The following is a 21440-nucleotide window of genomic DNA, read 5'->3' as shown; positions in this document are numbered from 1 at the left end:
ATGCTGAGCCTTCTTCCAACAATTCTGCCACAAGCAGAAACATTTCTGCAAAGACAGTCAAGTTGGGAACACTAATGCATTGTCACAGCAAGATCTAACAAAATTCAGAGCTCTTGGATAACCCAAACTCTCAGCAAGTGAGCAACATTAACAGGAAGCAAGTACTGATGTGATTCAAAAGAAAATCCTGAGACAACAATCAATCATAATTTAGCAGCAATAGACTGTAAAATTGCTAGCTATAGGGATGGAGACAGCATTCTTCCTTCCTTTTCACTGGCCTGGTTCCACAAACGACAGTCATTTTCACTTTATGTTATCTATTAAAAGAAATTACAAAACCCAAAATGCAACAAAACAGCTGAGTATGTATCAACACATTTTGCAGAATTCTAGCTAGATCAGACTCAAATCAACACAACCAAAGTAACACAGCGACACAGACTCCTCACCCACATGGCCCTTCACAGCATACATAAATGCAATTACTGTCATTAGATAAATAACCAAATGAAGCTGTTGCATTTATTAAGAAAAATGAGAAGATAAAGCCAAATCAAAGTATTTCTCCAGTGCGATGTAAATCCGCCTGTTAACGATCACTGGATCGCTCAACTAACATGAAAAAGTAAAAATCAAGAACAACTTTATATAATTAAAGTGTAGGGAAGCAAGGTTTTGCATTTATAAGCCTGGGACCAGGAGCAAACCCAAACCATCCCATTACAGATCTAAGAAAAACACATCTTCTGGCCTTCATTCTGGCTAAGTAACCTGATTCATTTGAGGTTTGTAAAAATTCATTTCAAATACAAAAGGGATTTTTGTTTGTTTTTAAAGCCTAATCAATGTGTTGGTGTTCCTGGCTCACGAGAGATGCATCATGACTGCAATGGATCAGCTCCAAGAATTACAGTATTAACTCTGCAGCAGTGGCTCTAGATGGTATCTCTGCAGGGAAATCCTTGTCAGCACTGACTTACCTCTACTATAAATGGCTGCCCGCACTCCTACACCGGCTTCTAAAACCATGGTGCTGAAGTTTGTCAAAAGCAAGAGCTCCCTACCTCATACTATTCTCATGACGATATCAGTATAAAATTGGATGGTTCGTTCAGGGTGAAAAGCACTTACGTAAAAATATTAACAGGTGTATGTAAGGGCTGCCTGACATCAACCTCTCACCAGAGGCACCCAAGCACCGGAGTTTCACCTTAGTGCATTACAGCAGATCCCCACATCAGTCCCCCAGGGCACTTGGAACAAATACTCAATGTTTGGAAGATAAAGTGCCCCCACTGCAGATGGTAAGCATACAGCTACATCAAGAGTACTGAAAAATAAAATATCTGTACATCTCTCGGACAACAATCCTAACAGAAAGCTGAAAAAATATAATAAAGGAAAAAACAAATAACAGACATGGTATCTATTGAAATAAGAGCTACTGATACATGAGAAACTAAACATCCCTTACATAGATCAACACTAAATAGGCCAGAGTATCACACAGGAATCTCTACTGGAAGCAGCAGGAAAAAAAACCTCCCACCAAGACCCTACAATTCCAAATACCATTTTTCATATCCCACTTACTTTTTTAAGATAAATTTACTAAAATACTTCTGAACTAACAGAATGTCCAGAGAAAATGTTCTGTACTTTCCTGAATCGTGCCAAGTTCTTGATATCCACAAAACATTTTATGTAATGTTAAGTGAGCAACATATTTCCTCTTTACAAATTTTGTTTGCTCTCTTTCATATCAATTTACTTTTATCCCTAGTACAATACAGCACAAAGAAAAACTATCTAATCTCAGCTCCTGTTTGTCAACGTATTTCTTACACTAGTGGTCCAAAATTAGATGAAGTATGCTAGATAGGGTCTAATAAGCTGCAAGGGGTTCTTCCTTTCCAAGTGCAGCCTCCGCTGTTTGTCCTTGGGTTCCTGTCTGCCGTTCACTCAGCACAGCCCGGGCCCTGTGGGCAGCCCTGCCCTTGAGCAGATCAACTCAGCCCCCACACCAACCCTCACAGGCTCGGTGTCATCCCCAAACACGACCAGAGTAAACTGCACTGTGTCCTTCAGATCACAACGTTAAACAGGCTGTACCTTTGGGCTGGTTGTTTTGAGTTGCTGGGGTTTGGCTTTTCTTGTTGGATTTTTGGTTGGTTGTTGTTTTGGTTTTTGAAGGTTTTTTTTAAGGGGGGGAATCTGTTTTACGTTTGTTTTCTTCAAAGAAGAGGGTGCTCCCTGCAGGACGTATTTTGTAGTATTTTTATCTCACATATTTTAAATCTAGAAACCAGAAAGCACAGCTTTAATCAATTTCATTTACTATTACTGGGATTATGGATTTCAATACAGTTAGCATTTATGTCACCAAGATACAAATGTGCTCAATTCAATTCATATCCACTTTGAGTTAAATGAAAACAATAGTATTAGCTACCATTAACACATCAACTTGTGCCTACACGTTTTTTTTCAGTTATTACAAATGACCAGTTCTTTGGAGTGCTTTTGCTCTAAGAAAATACTTTATTTTTCACAGTTTCTCAGAGCATTTGGTAAACTGTGGCAATGAATTCCCTATAAAAAGTACTTACAATAGCAACTCAAAACAATCTAAAGCACTGAATAATTCCAGATTTTGAAAGCCTGGGTATCTGCTGGAAGCTTCAGATTTCTACTAAAAGCTTCTAAAACATCTGTCAGAAGCATTTCAGCCTGGAAGTCTCATACAAATTCTCAAGGGTTTTCCACTTGTTTGTTTTCAAAAATGAAAACAAAACCCAAAAAAACAAGTTTAAGATTATTTCAGTTATGCAATTTTTAAGAGCTTCTTCCCATATGCAGCGATATGAGCTGAACAAACATATTTAGATTTTGTGAACTATAGCCCACTTTTTCTTTTGCTTTGATTCACACTTTTTTGAACACTCCATGCTCAGCACAACATCTACTTCCTACATATCTAGTGAGTCACTTTTTCAGGCACCTCTAAAAAAACCCAGATTCATTACCTTGTAATTACTTTAAAAAAATAAAATCAAAATTAATTCTAAGCATAATATTCTAATGTTATCACTGCATGAAAAATCTACTAGTTAACTAGGAGTTATTATGCTGTATCTACAAACACAGGCAAAAAGAGGCATTGCACAGATTGCCTGTAGAAGTACTAAGCACAGAAAAAGTTCAAGTACAGATAATCCCACCACCATCTCCTTCCACCTTAATCATATACATATTTAGGCTTAGATATTATGTTAAAAATATTTTTAAAAGCAAATCCAACTTTAAGTACCTGCTTTTAATTGCTATGTATTGGTGATCTCAAAAACTCATCCCACTTTCATCCTTAATAATGCTGGTGTTACATAGACATTATCTCCTTGGGCAAATAACTTTTTCCATACATAATTAAAGTGCCTTTATACAAAGCAAACATTCACATCTTTCAACTGCAAGTAACATGTTATCTTCAGCTTGGTCTACTTATGTGACATATTTCAGCTTATGCCTTCCTCTGCCTAAGGAAAAAAAATTTGTACTACTTTCCTTGGCATTGCTTACTGCTGCTCCCTCTCTGCAGGTTCTACCCCTATTTACAGATGCTATCGATAAAATTGTTTACCGACTATGTAGTAAACAGGATCACTCACATGATTCACTAAACAAAATAAAACTCCAAGCCCTCAGGAAAAAAACAAAAAGTATGAGAGTATAACTGAAAGGCAGCTCAAGAGGCAGCACAGAAACTGGACTGAGTGACTGGTAATGCCAGAAACTGGTATTGCCAGAGTCCACAACTTACGAAACTGTAGCCCCAGATCATTCACGAACCATTTTGAAATATCTGAAGGTTTTTCTCATTACTAAATTAACATTTGAAGGTCTTTTATCTTTCGAAAAACCCAGAATTGATAAATATCCTATATATAAGCTTCTAAGAAATGTTTACAAATACTCTAACAAAAAGAATTTGTGCAGGTTTAAATATAGGTCATTGACAGGATAATGACAATTTGCTAAATGAGATGTGCTTATTAGCAGTTATGTAAACAATGATAATAGATGTTCCTGCATGTAAATGTTCTGGCATAGTTTCATGGTTTTGTTTGCATTTTGAAAACACCACAGAATTTTTTTAAGTAGTTCTTCTGATTCAAGATCAAGCCTGTATTTATCAGTATCTTCTACCTGCCTTTTCACACCAGCACTTGATACCTATTATCTCTAATGGTGTATTTCCCCCTCTCCTCCAACTGTCTCATAATTTACCATTCAGACACTCAATCAGATGAAAGCCAGTCCATATTGCTAAGAAACAAGCACAGAATCTGAAATTCTCCACATTGCTATACCAATGCTTTAAACCTTTTATAACATCACCACATTTAACATGCATCAGGAGTGGATTCCAGGGCATGATCCCAAACCCATTCTTTACTTCATCACTATGGCTACAGATCCCCATCTTGGCAATTTTCATCAGACCCCTGTCAAATCTTCACATGATGTTATCTCGAGAACTATTAAATACAATCCTCTTATTTACTACCACTACTAAGTTGCTATTTTAAAACAGATAAATGAGTAAGTACCTAAATTTTTTACCTATATTAGAGAAGCCAGAGCTAACTGAAATTTAAAAACAAACAAAAAACCCCATAGCTGATGGTCTTTGAAGCTTATCTATCAGCTACCAGATTTTCTCAACTCTCAGTGCTTTGTCAAATTAACCATCTTGAATACGGCATACTGTTTGTAACCATATTAGAGCACATGGGGGTCTTAAAATCTTTATAAGTCATAAGAAATGTTGATAAAAAGCCACATGCATACTAATTTCTAATTTAAAGACAGCACAATAAATTGGAACATTTTACTTTGTTGAATCAAACAAGAAAGGTTAAACACTAAAAGTATTTCAAGCACTTAAGTTTTCTAGAATCCAAGAATGCACATCACACACACACAATAGAGCCAAAGCAGCATGCTTAATGAAACGTTTAATACAGATAGCAGTTTGCACAATTACCTGCAGGTAACTTGAAAGCCATGCCATAATCCAGCCTTAGGAAATTAAATGCTTGTCTTGTCCCATCATGCCCAAGTATTGCATAACACAGGATAGCTAACAATGGAAGGTTTAAGAACTTTGACTGCGTTGTACTGCTCCTCCTTCTGTGTCATACTACTGAAAAAATCTGCATTAATTACAGACCATATTATTCTTAAAATCCAGAGCTACACTGACTGCATTTCGTAGAAGGGCTTGGTGTGAAGCTAAAATACAGCTGATTTAGAGGATGTTAAGTTCTAGGGCATAACATCAACATATTTGGGAAAAAAATACAGTGCTGAGCAACTGTAGTCTGCACTCTGTTAATTTTTCTCTGGCTATTTAAAATTAACTTGACAGTCATTAAGTAAAACAACTTTACTTGTCCCAGTTCAATCCCTAGTGGACAAAACACGCACTACAGGACCCCTCAATTTCGCTTAACAAGACTGCCAGACTTGTGAGAGAAACAGTTAAGAGCACAGGATGTATTTTAAAACCATTTTCACTATCAATAAGACTGTATCATGAGTGCCATTCATTACACTCCTGTTGCCAGTGATAAACTTTCTATCAGAACCAAACAAAATACTCCACAAAATTTCAAAAGGACAAGTAGGAAGAGTGCCAAACAAGCACAGTATCTTTTTGAAATCCATTTTTCAACGCTCCTCACAATCAATTTACATACACCGATAAAACAGTAATTTCTCCGCATTTGAAGAAAATACTATTACACCCTATATCGATACAATGTGCTTTCACATTTGCATGACTCACCTCAAAATCACCTACTTCCAGCAATGAATAAGACACACGCAAGTCTTTCAGTACTCTAACCATTTTCAACTGTTCATTTTATATACTTTTCATAATATTCAGTTTCTGCTTAGTAAGAAATTACCAACTTACCTGGAAAGTTATCATTTTAAAACAAATCTTACTCCTTCACTATGCAACCATACTTACTATGGCAAAACGCAGAGCGATCTGCAGTCTACAGAGACTTGCTAAAACAAATGTGCAGTTTCAGAGTTTTTAAATAAACACCTTACCTTGCCTGTCTTGTGATCAAACCAGACAAGAGCATGGTTCCTGGACAGCACCTTGCAGTCAAATGTGGCGTTGTTCTGGGCTGGCCGGCAGCGAGCCACGGAGCGGCCGATCTTGACGGGCTCGTCCAGGTAAACATGACGCTCCTGAAACGGGTGGGAGTTCGGGCGGCAAGTGAAGATGGCCAAGGCTGAAGGCATCGAGGACAGATTGAGGTTGCCACACCAACCAGAGATGAAGAGAGCCTCTTCTGATGCAGACTGTCCTCCACAATTTTTAAAACACCTCCACAGCAACTTTATATTAAAGCAGGACAAATATTATCGTATGAGAGGCCTAACAACCCATTGTTTCAGTGTGTAAACTAATTCTGGCAATAATCCAGTGAAAAAGCCCCATTATGTCTCTTAACATCAGCAGTGGCCCAAAAAAAGTCTAAAACATACAACTTTCAATCCATCCTCCTCTGGAAGAACAGGAATAAGCATCTGATTCCTTCAGAGAGAAGCAAAGGCCCCGTGAAAGAAGGATACAATGTCTTAAATCCAAGTAGATGAGTCATACAAGTACTTTTGTTTGTAACCTCAACTGCCTTCTTTCCCCCCTCCTTCCGTAAACAACACTGACCAAAAGTCTGACCAATGCAACATGGAAGCAATGAAAGGTTTAGGGAAGGGGGATGAAGGAGTAAGATTAGCGTCCTCTCTCACAGGGCACAGATCAGGAACTGGAAGGCGAATACAAAGCCCTCGCTTCACAACAGGGACCTATTGCTTTACACAGCAATCCGCATTTCACCATCTTCATGTGTTAAACCCCAGCAGAATAGGTGGTCCTCGATTTAGGATGGAGTGCGAGAGCTACACTGTTTTTCTCCCCTACACCAGATAAAGCTAAACTGGTCTACAGCTTCTGGGAGCCGCTCAGATAAGGAACTTGATAAGGCATAGAGAGGCTCCCAACTCTCCTTCTCCCGAGGACAAACCAACGCGTGGGAAGGGTTCTTGGGGCCGGCCTGCGAGGCGCGCTGACAGGTCGCTCCCCGGCGGCGGCTCTGGCTGGCGGCGGGGTCGGTGTGCGTCCCTCGGCGGCGGCTCCGCAGGGGCGGACGGCGGGGGCTGCCCCGGGAAGTCCCCGCCAGGAACCCCCGGCGCGGGGCGCGGCGGCTCCGCTCAGCCCCTCCGCAGGTGGCTACGCATGAGGCGGGCCCGCTGCGCACCCCCGCGCTCTCCGCCCGCCCAGTGCGGCTCCGCTGCCCCGGCGGCGGGAGAGGCCTGGCGGCCGGGCCCGGGCGCTCCCGCTCGGTCGCTCTGCCGCTCAGGCGGCCACCGGCCGCGGGAACTTTCCTCCGACCTGCGGGGCCGAAAACAAACCGGGTCAGCCTCGTCTCTCAGCGCGTCTCGCCGCGTCCCCTCAGCCCCGCATCGCGCGGCCCCGCGGGCGGCACGGGGCGCACCCCGCTCCCCCCTTACCTTGCGCGCAGCCGCCGCCATAGCGCCTGGAGCCCTTCCCGGTGTGGCCGCGGCGGCGGGGCCGGGGCGGGGCGGGGCCGGGGGCAGGCGGCGTGCGCACCGGCGGGCTCCGCGCACGCGCGTTGCGCGCGGTGAGGCTGCGGCAACTGGGGGGCCCCGCCCCGCTCCGGGCGCGCGGGGAGGGGGCGGCGGGATGGGCCGGGAGGGGAGAGGGGAAAGGGGAAAAGGGAAGAGGGAAGAGGGCTGCTGCTCCTCCTGGAAGGGCACGGCTGGGACGTGTTAGCACGGGGCAGGTCGCTGAGGTGAGTGAGCCCCGGCCCCGTGCCGTCGCTTTGCCGTCGCTGTGCTCAGCCCTAGGAGGGAGGGGACGAGCGGGGGCCGTCAGCCCTTATAAATAAGGGGGAGGGAACGGCGTGAAGTTGTCAGGGGAGGTTTAGGTTGGATTTTAGGAGAAGACTCTTCACCCAGAGGGGGGTCGAGCACTCGAATAGGCTCCCCAAGACTGCCAGTTCACAAACCTTTTGGACAACGCTCTCAGGCGCAGGGTGGGATTCCTGGGGCTCCCTGTGCAGCGCCTGGAATTGGACTCGATGATCTGATTCCAATTCAGAATATTCTGTGGTTCTGTGAAAGAGTGCAGCTTAGAGCAGGAGCTGGGGTGACACGTTCTCAGCAGAGCTTGCATGGGAAACTGCAGGAGTCTCCTGAACATCCTCCTGCTTTCTCTGTGTGCTTCTGGTGGTTTTATGATCCCAGATTAAAAACCTAGGGATCCGCAGTGTGGTGTTATGTGTCCTGGGGCGGGAGGAATGCTGGCCATGTTTGCCATGTCTTGTTTCAGGTTGGCAGCTGGAGCAGGGGGACTCTTGGAGCAGTAGCTGCAGGGACAGGACTGAGGTGGGGTCACTGGTGCTGTGTCTTCCCTCAGTATGTCACGGAGCATCATTCAAGGTCATATTTATGCCCGTTTTCTAGAAGCCAAGGAAAGGTCGCTTGTCAAGGTCATATGGTAGGCTGGTGCCAAACAAGTCTCTCCAGTCCAAATACATTCTTAATTCCATCATTGCCTGTAAAGCAAACAAGTGGAAATTGTGTGATATAAGATAGATGCTGGTAGTCGTGCCAGCACTATAATTACCCTGTGACAAGGTGTTAGGATTAGGGATATGGGAGGGTTCTCTGATGGCAGAAAGAGCTGGCAGCCGTGGAGGACAGGAGCGGAGCTGGGCCAGGCAGTTCAGCAGTGGATGAGGGGAAAGCAGCGATCGAGGTAAGGCAGTGCAGTGTATGAGACAAAGCACAACTGGCGTGTTCTGAGTTGTAGGACAGTAAAATCTCAGGGCTGTCTTCATTTTTTTCCCCTTTCTTTTTGACTGCACTGTGATTTGGGGAGGGGGTTTGATTCGTTACAGACTAATTTTCGTCTGACAATCCAGTGAGAAAAAGACAGCAAAACCAGGCTGTAGCATCTGTGTTTGAAACAAAGAAATTAAATCCAAGATTAAAGACAAGCCTGATTTTATGAAGACAAAAACAAACAACTGATAGGTGGAAGCTTTAGAACTGTTTATCCATAGTTTTAATTCTCCTGACAGGGGCAAAAAAAAAAATCTCTCATACCACTCCATGGCTTTCATCAGCTTATGAGATTGTACTACTGTGATAAATATAATTGTAATTTACTTTTACTAATTGTTTTAATAAGTGCAAATTCAGTGTGGCTGTTGCTTACAGCACACAAGGTGCCATAACTAATCAAAGGGAGAAGGAAAGTGGTATAAAAAGAAGATGGAGAAAGTGAGAATAAATTTAGGTCCATTAGGAGTTATATTTGAGGGAACCAGTTGCAAAAGTAGAAATAATTGAGAGCGTCTTTGGAACTGCAAAGTGTAAAAAGTGAGAGCAAAGGGTACTACAGCTGTTGGAATTAAAAGAATGTTTCTGAGAGCATTTTTTATATTTTTGTCTGCATGTTTAATGGAGAAAGGAGACTGAAAGTAAAATTAGAGATGAAGAAGATCCATTACCATCTATAGGACCTAGGAAAATCAGGTAAAACAATAAACTGAGCAGTGGATAACTTTCTCTGATGTTCTCTCTAAGTATTTATAATAACATAATAATAATGTAAGTATGTAATTTAAACTGCAAGCCACTGGCATACTATGTTTTCCTGAACCCTACTTCATCCCCTGGAGAAATTGCACTCTGACAGTCTCTCGGGAAAGCAATGGTATGTGCCAGCTGCCTTTCTAGTTCTTTTTGGCACTGCCAAATGGCTCATGTAACAACTGAGCTGTACCCACTGCTCATCGAGAACATTAATTTGAGCCTTCCTTCTCTGCATGCGTGCCAGCTCTCAGAGGAGCTGCATGGGTGTAGTTACCCTCAGACTTTTTAACTCCTGTTTCAAATTGCTTGATGAGTTCAGAAGTTATCAGGGGCAGAGTCATAGGCTAAAATGAAAACATAGAAAGCAGTTGCATTCTGAAATGAGGATACAATTATCGTATGGGCATTCTATGAAGTGTCTGCTGCTTACCAGAAAGTGTCCTTCCCAGAACTGTGGAGAGCAACAGGTGGATGAGGATTTCTGTGTGAAGTGCTCGGCTGCTGTGCTGTGCTCAGAGGAGGAGGAGAAAGAGGAGGAGGAGGGAGGAAGTGTCAGCCCCTGCTTCATTTCTACAAACGCTGTCACACAGCTGAACCAGGCAGAGTACCTCGCAGCCATGTTAGGTAAGGGCAGCGCGATCCCACTGTGTCCATCCTTTTTCCGGGCAGGAAGTCCATGAAAATGTTATGATAGCCATCATAGCTGAGGGCAGAAAGAGCCCTCTCCATAGCCATGTTGGGTAAGGGAAAGGGAGAGGAGGGGACTGTCACTGTCACATTTGTCCCCTAAAGAGCTCGTGTCTGTTTCAGGAGGTTAAAATGCAGCTGAGGTAGTTTATGTGCATACCTGAAAAACATCTGGATTTTGGTTTGAGGGTGTCAAAGTTGTAATGACTTGATGAAAAATGAGGTCTTTTGCTGAAGGAAGCCTATCGTGAATTCTGAGGTAACTGTAACTGACTCAAAAAGAAAAGCACCAAGCAGCATTATAGGCAACTCAGTGCCACATTTCTGAGTACTGTGCAATGATGATCCAAAAGGCTACCAAAATAATTAATATGTATCAGACTGAGTTTTCACTGCAGAGGTATGAACCAGTTGCTTAGTGGGAGATGCTGATTCCAGAGAAATTGTTACATTTAGAATGACTGAGGCATGTCATGTATAGCAACAGTTCCGTTTCTAGAGTAAAAATTGAGATGCAAGCTGATAGTGAAAGCAGAATAAACAGGTAAAGTTGGAGATGCAGTTTTCTACTGAGTTCTCATCCCTGAAACATTCTTCAACAATTTATCCAATCAATTTTTTACTGATTTTCAGAAATACAACAAATTCCATGTATAACTGCCATACCACATTTAAAATATGACAGTCTAAGAAGGCATTTATTGCTGTATAGACCAATGTGGAAACATAAAGCAGAGTTTAAACTGTTACTTACATCCTTATGTATCTTTTGCAAAACAAGCTTGCCTCAGAAGTAGCTTCTAAAACATTCTGAACCAAGCTGTCAAAAAGTAAGGAACTGTTTCAGAGAAGTTTTCTCCAGTGTTTAAAAAATTGATTCTAATTATCAACCCAGATTTAGTGAACCGGTTACACTTTTTTATTTTAGTGTTATTATTGTTCTTTAGTTTCAGACTTATTTTCTGTTCGTGATCTTTTAACTCTCTGGCTGGTTATGTAAAGAACAATTACATTATTTTTCAGCATTAGTTTTGAAAAAATAAGCAACTTAGCCAGTTTAATCATCTCTTGTCAGGTAGGTTCTCCATTTATTCCATTTCTTTCAGATCCTTCCCTGCTCCTATTTCTAGTTTGCATTAAAAAAAAGATACAAGTATCCAGTATACAAATGAGTGTTTTACCAACATAACAGAAAATTACATTAATGCAATATATGTAGTAAGCATATACTGAATATACTATTCAATTTACGTTATGTAACAAATATGAATGTTATACAATGACTTAAAATATATTCTTTATTATGTACTATATATCCTATCCATTTCTATATACAATGTACATTGCATAGTATGTTGATAATATATGTATTTGGTGTATATACGTAAGTATAATGTAACACGCATACCATTAATACATGTTATGCTAATACATAACTAATTTTACATGCAGTGTTTTTTCATTTCAAATCAAATCAGGCAAGTTGATATATCTAGCATTTTCACTGCTTTATAATTTTAGCAGAACAGTCATCATGTGACCAGCTCTTATTTGCTTTTCTATTAATATATCAATTAAACAGTCAATATTAATATTGACTTTTTGAAATGTTTGATGTTTTCTGTGGCTGTTTGAAAAATAGAAAAGGTGCTTCAAAAATAATTACAACATTTTTTGTGTGTGTATTTATTTGTTTTAAATGAATGTATTTATTAGACCAGATCTAATTTTCAAGTACAAATAAAATACTGCTTTAAACTGAAATCTCGAGGCGGGGGATGGAGGGGGAAGGTGAGATGAGCAGATGATGTTTTTGCAGTTCTTTGGTGTTACTCTGTGGATGTGAGCAGTCTGCACAGTCACTCCCTGCTGAAGCTGATGGAACCTGGCCAGCCTGCAGCCAACACAACATTTGCTGCTACCTGATAGAAAGCATCCTGCTGAGAGAGGGGGGGACAGAGCCTGGAGATCACAGCTGTAGGAGCAAGATAGAGCGTGGAAAAAAGGAAGGCAGGCTCAAACACTGAACAGTTGTGGATCTTTAGAACCCAGCTGTCCCACATAGGCCTTTGCTCATTTTTGTTCCAGCAACTGACATCACAGGGCGTGCTTTTTCTAGAAGTCTCTCTTGTCCAAGCCCTTCCAAATATTAACAGATGGCTGTACTTCTGCAAAACTAGGCTGAGTTCATGGAGATTTGTAAGGGCACATTCCATATGCAGAGCCCTAGTGTTTCATGAGGCTTTATTGCAAGTAGTAGCAAAATGCTCTCAATTAGTAGGTTCCCAACTCTGAAGTCTATCTTTTGTCCTGCACTGAGACTTCTTGAAGAAGAAAGCAGTCTCAGATGTTTCTAAATGTTACAATACATGCAGAAATATATTTTTTTTCTTAACGTTCATTCTTTCTCAATTGAAGAAGATAATCACATTTTATCAAAACTAAAATGTATATGAAATGGCTAGGTGAAAATCTTTCTGAACCAGCGTTTCCCTAGTTATTGGGAATATCTCCAGTGGGTGAGAATCCTTTCTTCAGTACTTATCAAAGATTGTGTGTCTATTCTCTTAACTTTTTCCTGCCAAAATATTATTTGTTAAGCATCAGGTGGAATTAATTTACTGTTCAATAAAATGAGCAGAGCATATCCCTCTTAGTAAGTACTTTATTCTTATTATTTCACATACACTTTTAATTGACGTGAAAACTTAAAATAGGGGCCATCAAAATCTAGAAGTACATGCATGATGATCATAGCTAAAATTTTGGTTTTCCCATCACAGCAAGAATATAAGCAAGGGAAAGTATAAAAGTACAAACAAGGGAAGGCTTATAAGAAGCAGTGAGATGGAATATTTTCTTAAACCAAGTGATAAAAGCTTTTGGCCAGGCTGTTTCAGTTCTTAAATGGGAACAGCAAATGAAATGCTACTGAGAATCATTGCACTGAGTTGAACTTGATTAAGCTCAGTCTTAGTCATGTCTTTTTTTGGATGGTAATCTTTTACAGAATTCAGGAGTTAACTACTTGAAAAATCTGTGAGTGTTGCATGGTATCACTGAAAGATACATGAAGCAGCTGGAGACAGTGAGAATCTTCCTGTAGAGCCCTGCCCTAGGCTGCACACTGCAGAACCCCATTCCTATCTCAGTTTGTATCTAACATTCACTTTGCCACTAATGGTTTGTGATAATTGAAGGCTCAAATTATATCCATGATATAATTTGATATCTCAAATTATTACCGTGTCATAATTTTGTCTGAGTTACATGTTTGTTATGCCTTTGTCTAGAAAATTACTCGAATGATCAAAGCATACTTTAACTTCTAGCAGTTTGGTTTTGATAGATAAACAAGTGTTGTTAATGGGTCTTAAGGAAACAGTGCATCTAAGGAGTCCTAAATTTTCTTTTAAGTATATATAGATGTATTATTTTGGTTTTAATATTTACAACTCCTGTCCTGGAGAAAAAATGACATGTAGTGATTCAGGTAAGCAGCCTGTCTGCATTTACTGCTGTTGAAGCTGTTCTAGTAGCAGTCGACCAAAAGTCTAGTGTGAATAATTCGATAAAAAGAGGTCAGGAGTTTGGAGGGGTGCATGCATGACTTCTTTTTAAATTTTTTTAAATAAAATCGCTATTTAGCACTTTTAACTCTACAAAATGTTTCATAATGAAATATAAATAGCTGTAGGACTGTGCTAAAAGAATATTTGAAAGCTCTTACATTATTAAATAAAGAGCTTCGGCTTTGGCTAAGGCACTAAAAGAGGGTTTAAGAGATTTGGATGCTTTTTTTATTATCCCAGTTTCCTGTGAGGGTGAAGCTGTCCAGTCATCAGCCAGAGGGGTATTTCCATCTCCCTGCGGAGCCGTGCTCAGCGTTGCAAAGGACACGATGGAGATACGCCCGCTAATTACTTGGCGGCCACGTCGTCCCCGTGCAGGTGCTGTCATGGACATGTCGAAGTGGAAGAGAAAGCTGATTGATCCCTTACCTGCAGAGCTGCCGTCACGAGCACTCTGCTAAGCACCGGTGGGGCGGGCTCCCCGGGGCCGGGTGCGGTGTCTGCAGCCCGGGTAGCGGATCCCCTGCCCCCTGTCCCTGCCCCTTGTCCCTGTCCCTGTCCCTGTCCCTGGTCCCTGTCCCTGTCCCCGTCCCTGTCCGCGCAGCTCCGCCCGCCCGGTGCCCGTTGGGAGGGGCCGGGCCGGGCCGACCGCACCGCCGCTCTTCCCTGCCGGGCCGCGGGGGGGCGCTCCCTCCCCACCGCCGCTACCCGCCCCCCCCCCGCTCCCCTCAGGAATGGTTTGGCCTCCCCTCGGTGCCGGCTTGGCCCCTCCCACTCCGAGCGGCTCGAGGGGGAGAGGGCGGGGCGCCGCTGGTCACGTGACTCCGCGCGGCGGGGCCGGGGTCGGGGCCATGTCGCGGCGGGAGCGGGGCCCGGAGTCGGGGCCGGGCGGTGCCGAGGCGGCTGCGGAGGATGCGGCGCTGGCGGAGCCGGAGAGTCTCGACCAGTGCCTGTCGCTGCTGCCCTGGGACCGCTTCTCAGCCTGGCTGCACTGCGTGTGTGTGGTGGGCTTCGACCTGGAGCTGGGCCAGGCCGTGGAGGTACGTGCGGCGGTGGGCGGGGGGCTCCGCTCGCCCCTCGGCCTGCGGGCTGCGGCGGGGCCCCGCCGGAATCGGGCGCTTCCTCTGGTCCCGGTGTTGCACAGAGGCGGGGGAAGCTCGGCCGTGCTTGAGGAAACGTGGTTGTGCGGAGCCCCAGAGTGGCGAGCGGGGCAGCTCCCTGGGGAACCGGTCCGGCTGTCCCGGGTGAGGCTGGTGTTTTTCGGTCAGCTCTTCTCATGGTGCTGCTTGTGCTGTCAGAGGGCCGTTGTTAATGGTTTGCATTAATAATGGTTTGCGTGCCGAGATTTGTATGAAGTACATCGTCAGCTTTCGTTGCATACGAATAGTGCTGATTTCCATGGCATCTAGGTGTTAAAAAGTGTGATAATAAGGAGAATGTGAGTGGTCTTCATAATTAACAGCGTTCTCCAGGTCTGCAGGTTTGAAGAGTTTCCCTTCAACACAAGCTGGATGCCGGGCCGTGGCAGTGTCACAGCTGCGGCTGCGACTGCCAGCTGTGCTCTCTGTACAACAGGCAGGCCAGCTGTGGCACTGCTTTGGGAATGCAGCGAGGGCACGGGCAGGCCAGCTGTGGCACTTGCTTTGGGAGTGCACGGGGAGCTCACGGTGCTGAGAAACGGAGAGAAGAACTATTGTTTGCATCAGTTTCACATCCTGTTTCACCCTGTTCACCATGTGACAGCGCAGCAAACTCTTGGTCTGCTGGGAAAATGTTTTTTTCTTTGTCTCGCCTTAAAGGGATGCCAGCATAAATGCATGGCAGACTAGCCTAAAATTCAACTAATCCAGCTACTATAATATGTAAAATACATAACTGTTCACCAAAGAGAAATGCAAATAAAACCCCAGCATACTGTGCTAATTGACTGAGTTCTCTTCTTGATGTTATAAGGTGGTGGTAACAACAAAGACAAACGTTTCTGTGTAACCTGTGGCTTGGGCAGTTGCTGTGCCCAGTGGCTGAGGGAAGAACAGCCTCTGTCCTGGCTGCAGACTCCTCTGTAGACAGTCACGTTGATTTAACTGGGTGCCTAAAATGAAACTTAAAATGTTTACAGAACTAAGGCCTGAGGGTTTTTTTCCAGAATGTAGCTGCAGGAATAATAATTAGTTTTCAGTTTATATAGGAATTCTGGGAAGAAACACCTGCTAGTGAGGAGAAGTATGCATTCAAGTCTGTATGCCAATCTTCTGATTAAATGTGGATAATTTCAGCATCATTCTGCTACTGAGAGAGTTACATTTAGTGTATTTCTTAGCATAAGATAGCAAAGGAAAATATTCAGAGTTGGGAAAAAGATGGTTGATGGGTTTGCTACATGCAGAATGCATGTGTTCCACTCGTGTCTGCTTTCAGCTTTAGTTGCTGAAACGCTTTCCTTCATAATGTCTTACACAGCTGGACATCAGTTGGTAGGAGACTGAGGGGAAAAAATGCACGGGAGACTTTATGGCTGGGGGAGAGAAAGGTGCTTAGTCAGAGATCAGCCAGTGGGTATATTTGTTGTTTTCTATAGAGCAGGATAGTCTTATTTTATCAGGAGACAAATTTACTTATATTTGTAGAACAAGATTAAATGAGATAAGGGGATGTTAGCTGTATGGTAAGATGAGGACGCTGCATGAAGCTACTGTTCCTGCATTCTGAATTTCCTGGACTAGGTCCCAGTTTTGGGAGCTCTGAAACCTTTGAAACATAATCCTGGAATTTACGTCAAATTTCATTTGCTTACAAGGTAGCCACTCATTTCAGTAGTTTTGGAGTGGATTGTTTTGAGGACCTTTTTAGGTGAAATTTAAGTGTCTGAGGTTTGTCCTCTTTCCTGTATGTTCTGTTCTCGCTTGCATAATCACTGATTTTGCACATCCTTTTTTTTTTTTAAAATAAAATGTGAAATGTATGCTTCCACATCTTATATTGTGTTGCATCATTTTTGATTTCTGTGTTGTAAAAACTTTTTACATTATCTTTTTTTTCTGTGAGTACAAAAAGCCATGACACTGAGTTTATTCCTTGAGCTTTCACAGTTGTCATTAGGAGCTAGTGTTCATCCTCCAAGAGTTAATATTAATATAGAGGGTGTTTTATGGCTGAATTTTGGTTACTCCAACCTTTGATTGCAACAGATTTCAGACACCAATGTGTGTTTGCTTTAAAGGTAATAATGTAGTGCATTTTACATGTACAAGTTAAATCTAAAAGATGTAATCTTGCTCTCCTTTGAGACCTTTTGCACCAAAAATCTCAAGTACTCTGAATATGCATTCTGAATATACCTTTTTAAATGAATGTTTATGGTCTCTTAACTGGCATCCAAAATACCTTGTAAAGATGGGTGATCAAGAAAGCTTAAAAGCATATGAAGATAAGAACTGAGACATAATATTAATAGTTTACAATTGAAAATGTCCTCAGGCTAGGAAGGTGTTCAAGGGTTGTATTGTTAAAATATTTGATGGAAACTTACTGCTTATACTCAGCTTGTTTTCAAATAAAATAATACTATTTTCTTCTTGTAGGTAATATATCCTCCACATTCCAAGCTCACAGATAAAGAGGTAAGTCATGGTTGCTGTATATAATTTGGTTTTAGCTTAGGAAATATATAAATACATTATATCTCAGGAAATATAACAGCTCTCTTTTCTTTTTCCTACCTTTTAGAAAACCAATATTTGCTATTTGTCTTTTCCAGATTCTAATTCGGGTAAGTGCTTCCTTCACTCTGTAGTCATCTGTTGTGGGACTAAACTGTGTTAAAAAAGATAGAATTTGACAGGATGTATTCTGGGCTTTAGATCAAATATGTATTTATATATCTTAATTAATATTGCAATACAGAAATGTTGTAGCTAAGGTTGAATATAAAACTGCAACTGTCTGCATTGCAGTAAGGTTTGAGGATTCTTCTCTGGTTTATGTAAGTGTGTAAGACCTTCCAGTGACATTTGTGCAGACGTTTCAGAATACTTGGCAAGTAAAGAATGAACATCTTAATTTTGCTCTTTAAACAAAATAATAGTATTGTCACTGTAGAGAGGAGAGTAGGCACGGAATTTGAAGGATTTAATAAAGCAAATGGAAGTATATGGAACCCTCTTCTCATGAAGCACTAAATATTTTCTAAGTTCATAACAGTGAATCTGACTTTTACATTCAAAAGCATTTAGAAAGAATGGTTGTGAAGGGAAAACCTCAGCTATCTTCTCCATTCTTGCTGTGCCTGTGTGTGGTCCTGTTTGTTAAATTATTCCCGAATCTAAACTTCGGCTCCCAAAGAGAAATTGGGGCATGTGGCTGATGGGTTGGACCACCTGCAAAAAGATATGGCAGAAGTACAGACACTCACGTTTATTTCTATACAAAATCAAAACCTGCAGGACCAGCCTTGTGCCTGTAACTGCACTGACTCTGCTTTTGGATGCTCTGCAGTGTAACAGCTTGGACAGGGGGTGATGCAGATTTGTGCTTTTAATGTGTGTGAGCTCTCTCTTATGTAATTTATTATAAAGTATTTTGGCTAGTTTTTCTCCTTATGTCTAAATGTCATTAAAATTAAGATATTTTCTCTGCTGTTGCTATTCTGTATGTAAATAGAGGCAGAGCTTCTTTCTGTTATTGAAAGAGAAGATGAATTAATTGTATCTTCTAACTACTCTCATTGTTAATGGTTATAAATATCTTCAGTCTTTAAAAGGTGTCTTGAAGGTACAAAATCATGTGTTAGTGACCAAGGTTACTTTCTTAAAAATTTTTGGTGTATTTTTTCAAATAAGAGTGTAGTAAAGTTGCTTTAGGCAGAATAGGTAAGTAGGTTCTAGTTTCAGCGGGGAAAAATCCCACTTTTTTGCTTTTTATAATGTCCCTATTAAGAACTGTTGGTTCTTGATCGATCTTGGTAGGCTTAAGTTTCAAATGGTGTAGGAGGGGTTCCCTGTGTAAAACCTGCCTTCCACAAGGCTGGAAGTGCATCCTGTTTGGTAGGATTTATTTTTTCATCATAGGCCTTAACATAAAAAGAAAGCTTGATGTAATATAGCAGTGAAGGAAGTTATTAGCTTGCAGCTAAATGTGAGGTCAGTCCATACCAGGTTTTCATGGCTCAAAAGGTTAATTCAACTTCTTTCTCTTACAACTACAAAGAGATATTATTCCAGTACTTGTGGCTATGAATTTAGATGGGAAAGTTGTTTTAGTCAACTACTAGATGATGACACTCTTTGTGGTTTTAAGCTGAGTTTCCCAGTACAGTTATCTTTAAAATAATACTTCAACCTTCTCTGCATGGGTAGAATAGACATTTACAGACATTTACCAATCTTTTCTGGAAGAGCTTGCTACATAAGAAGACATGGTATTCTGAATTGAATTTCAACACATTAATGATTAAGGGTAACTTACTTTTAGGTCTTCTGTGTGTAGGTTTATATAGTAGTTTGTGAGGTTTATTTTCTTTGGATGAAGGGAACAAGGTTTGAAAAGTTGAAGCAAATATTTAGCGCTGTGTTATTGTCATGTGCTGTGTTTTTTTCTTCTTATCATTGGATCTGTGTTGCTGAGCACTTGCTTTCACTACCTGTTTGAATTAGATAGTTGTCCCATCACACACGTTTTGCTACTTTTGGTTTTGTCTTGGTGCATTTAGGGTTTCTGACTGCAGCTTCAAGGGGTTCTGAGACTCAGCTAGGTGCTCTGGGCATGTCAGTGTTGCTCTGCACAGCCAGTGCCTCTGATTGAGCGGCTGGGCTGTCTGTGCTTGCTGTAGCAGAATGTGTGTGACTGAAAGAGAAAACGAAATTGAAATTTCAAGTCTGGTGAACAGTTCCCTGGAGAATTAGTTAAATTTTTCTTTAAGAATTTCATTTTGATAGAAATGAAGTAAAACTTCACTCCTTGGGGATATTACTGGGAAGTCCTACTCAGTTTCACTCAGTTTTCAGCAATTAACTTTGCAGCTTTCAAACTGATGAATCCTAGACCTGCCTGTGGATTTACAGATATCAGCATAATGCACTCCTACAGTGTGACTTCTGTGTGAACTGTATGGTGTCAAAAAAAGAGGCAAAGTGCAGCCATTTAACAGAGGAACGACATGGCTAAGATGATGAAAACTATACAGGCATACCAATGAAATGGGTAATGCCTGTAGGAGAACAGCCTTTTGACCTGTTTGAGGGCATGATAGTTACTGTGAGGCAGTGACTTTCTTTCCTTGTTGCGGACAGTATATTTACTGTTGCCAGAGGTGCCAAATTTTTCACTTATAAAATGATGAAGATATAAATGTTCACAAGAGCAATGCAAGATAAATGAACCAAAACTCTGATACCTCTTTGGCTGTAAGCAAGTGCTCACATTAAACAAGGCTCAAACTCAGAATACTGTCTGTTTGTTGTTTATTTCTTCCCCCATGTAGGTTGTCTTGGGGACACACAATTTTGTTTTAGATTCCGACGGTCTCCTGGAAGGAAGGTCTCATTGTGTTGTTTTCTGGATCAATTGGATAGAGATCTACCAGTTTACTTAAAGGTTGGAAATGAGAAAAAATGAAGTTAAATTTCTTCTGGGTAATATTAATTTGTGGGTCTTCACCTTTAAATATAATATTTGAAAAGAAAAATCTCTGAACTGGATGTCCTGAAAGTCAAAACTCATGTTTGTTGTAGCATGTTATAATAATAATAATAATAATTAGTTTCATTAACTATTCTTTAAGTTTTATTAGTATGGATTTTGGATTACAAGGAATTAAATTGAAGCCCAGATCTATTTCATTATTGACTAGAAACATGTAGCTCAAATTGTAAGAACCATTACTGCTGTGGAAATACGAAGTGCTTAATAATGTTATTAAAAAAAAATCCAAGCAACTTGGACTGTCTTTCTGAGTTTCCACCCTTCACTTTTTGAAGATGGAGCAGTTACCTAAAAGAGGTAGTGGCCAAAAGTTGTTCTCATCATGTCCATAGGGAATACTGAGGCCTCTGGGAGCCTGATTCTCAAACTCAGTTTAGTTCTGTTTATGTGGCCAACACTTGAATTCCTGTTTGTAGGAAGGGTGAAGCTGATGTCTGGTCTTTGAAATGTGAGAGCCTACTTCTGTAATATTCCAAGAATCTTTTGTAAAACTAGTACATTGAAAGACTAGGTTTTATCTCTTCAAGTCAGGGCTTTAAGGTTTTTAACTGCTAAAATCTTTTTAGTGCTACTTTGCAGAATTGTTGATGCTGATTTATTCCTCAGGAAATTATTTCTATTTTTGGTTTCACTGTGTGTCAGGAGAATGTAGATATAAAAATAGTAAAGCCAGAAAGCACAGCTGTTTCCACACACTGAAGTTTTCTCTTTGAAGTACTTACTAAAAAAAGATTATGCCAATAAACACAGTAATCCTTCTAGTTTATTGTA

General features: G+C 41.3%; 2 protein-coding genes across 35 annotated transcripts in view; one reads left to right on the top strand and one right to left on the bottom strand.

Annotated features, from left to right (window-relative positions):
* The window catches only part of SLMAP (sarcolemma associated protein), an 80541-nt gene extending 72859 nt beyond the window's left edge, over window positions 1–7682 (bottom strand). For all 29 annotated transcript variants that reach the window (XM_069027948.1, XM_069027962.1, XM_069027953.1 and 26 more), the window contains exons 1-2: window positions 7600–7682; window positions 6130–7480 (exon numbers count right to left, since the gene is read on the bottom strand). In XM_069027948.1, coding sequence (XP_068884049.1) covers window positions 6130–6327 — 198 coding nt within the window. In that variant the 5' untranslated portion in view covers window positions 6328–7480; window positions 7600–7682. The remainder of the gene's footprint in view (window positions 1–6129; window positions 7481–7599) is intronic.
* Window positions 7683–7816: 134 nt separating this feature from the next.
* The window catches only part of DENND6A (DENN domain containing 6A), a 28757-nt gene continuing 15133 nt past the window's right edge, over window positions 7817–21440 (top strand). Inside the window, exons 1-8 of one of the 6 annotated variants that reach the window (XM_069027443.1) lie at window positions 7826–7901; window positions 8441–8869; window positions 9587–9651; window positions 10161–10335; window positions 14211–15010; window positions 17552–17590; window positions 17697–17739; window positions 20449–20561. In XM_069027443.1, coding sequence (XP_068883544.1) covers window positions 14705–15010; window positions 17552–17590; window positions 17697–17739; window positions 20449–20561 — 501 coding nt within the window. In that variant the 5' untranslated portion in view covers window positions 7826–7901; window positions 8441–8869; window positions 9587–9651; window positions 10161–10335; window positions 14211–14704. Of the gene's footprint in view, window positions 7902–8440; window positions 8870–9582; window positions 9652–10160; window positions 10336–14210; window positions 15011–17551; window positions 17591–17696; window positions 17740–20448; window positions 20562–21440 lie in introns of all 6 variants that reach the window. The other 5 variants (XM_069027441.1, XM_069027440.1, XM_069027442.1 and 2 more) reach the window with 5 other exon arrangements.

The sequence above is a fragment of the Aphelocoma coerulescens genome, chromosome 12 (genome assembly GCF_041296385.1).
Source record: "Aphelocoma coerulescens isolate FSJ_1873_10779 chromosome 12, UR_Acoe_1.0, whole genome shotgun sequence".
Lineage (NCBI taxonomy): Eukaryota > Metazoa > Chordata > Aves > Passeriformes > Corvidae > Aphelocoma > Aphelocoma coerulescens.
Note: the sequence above shows the minus strand (reverse complement) of the source record. Positions and strands in the feature narration are given on the sequence as shown.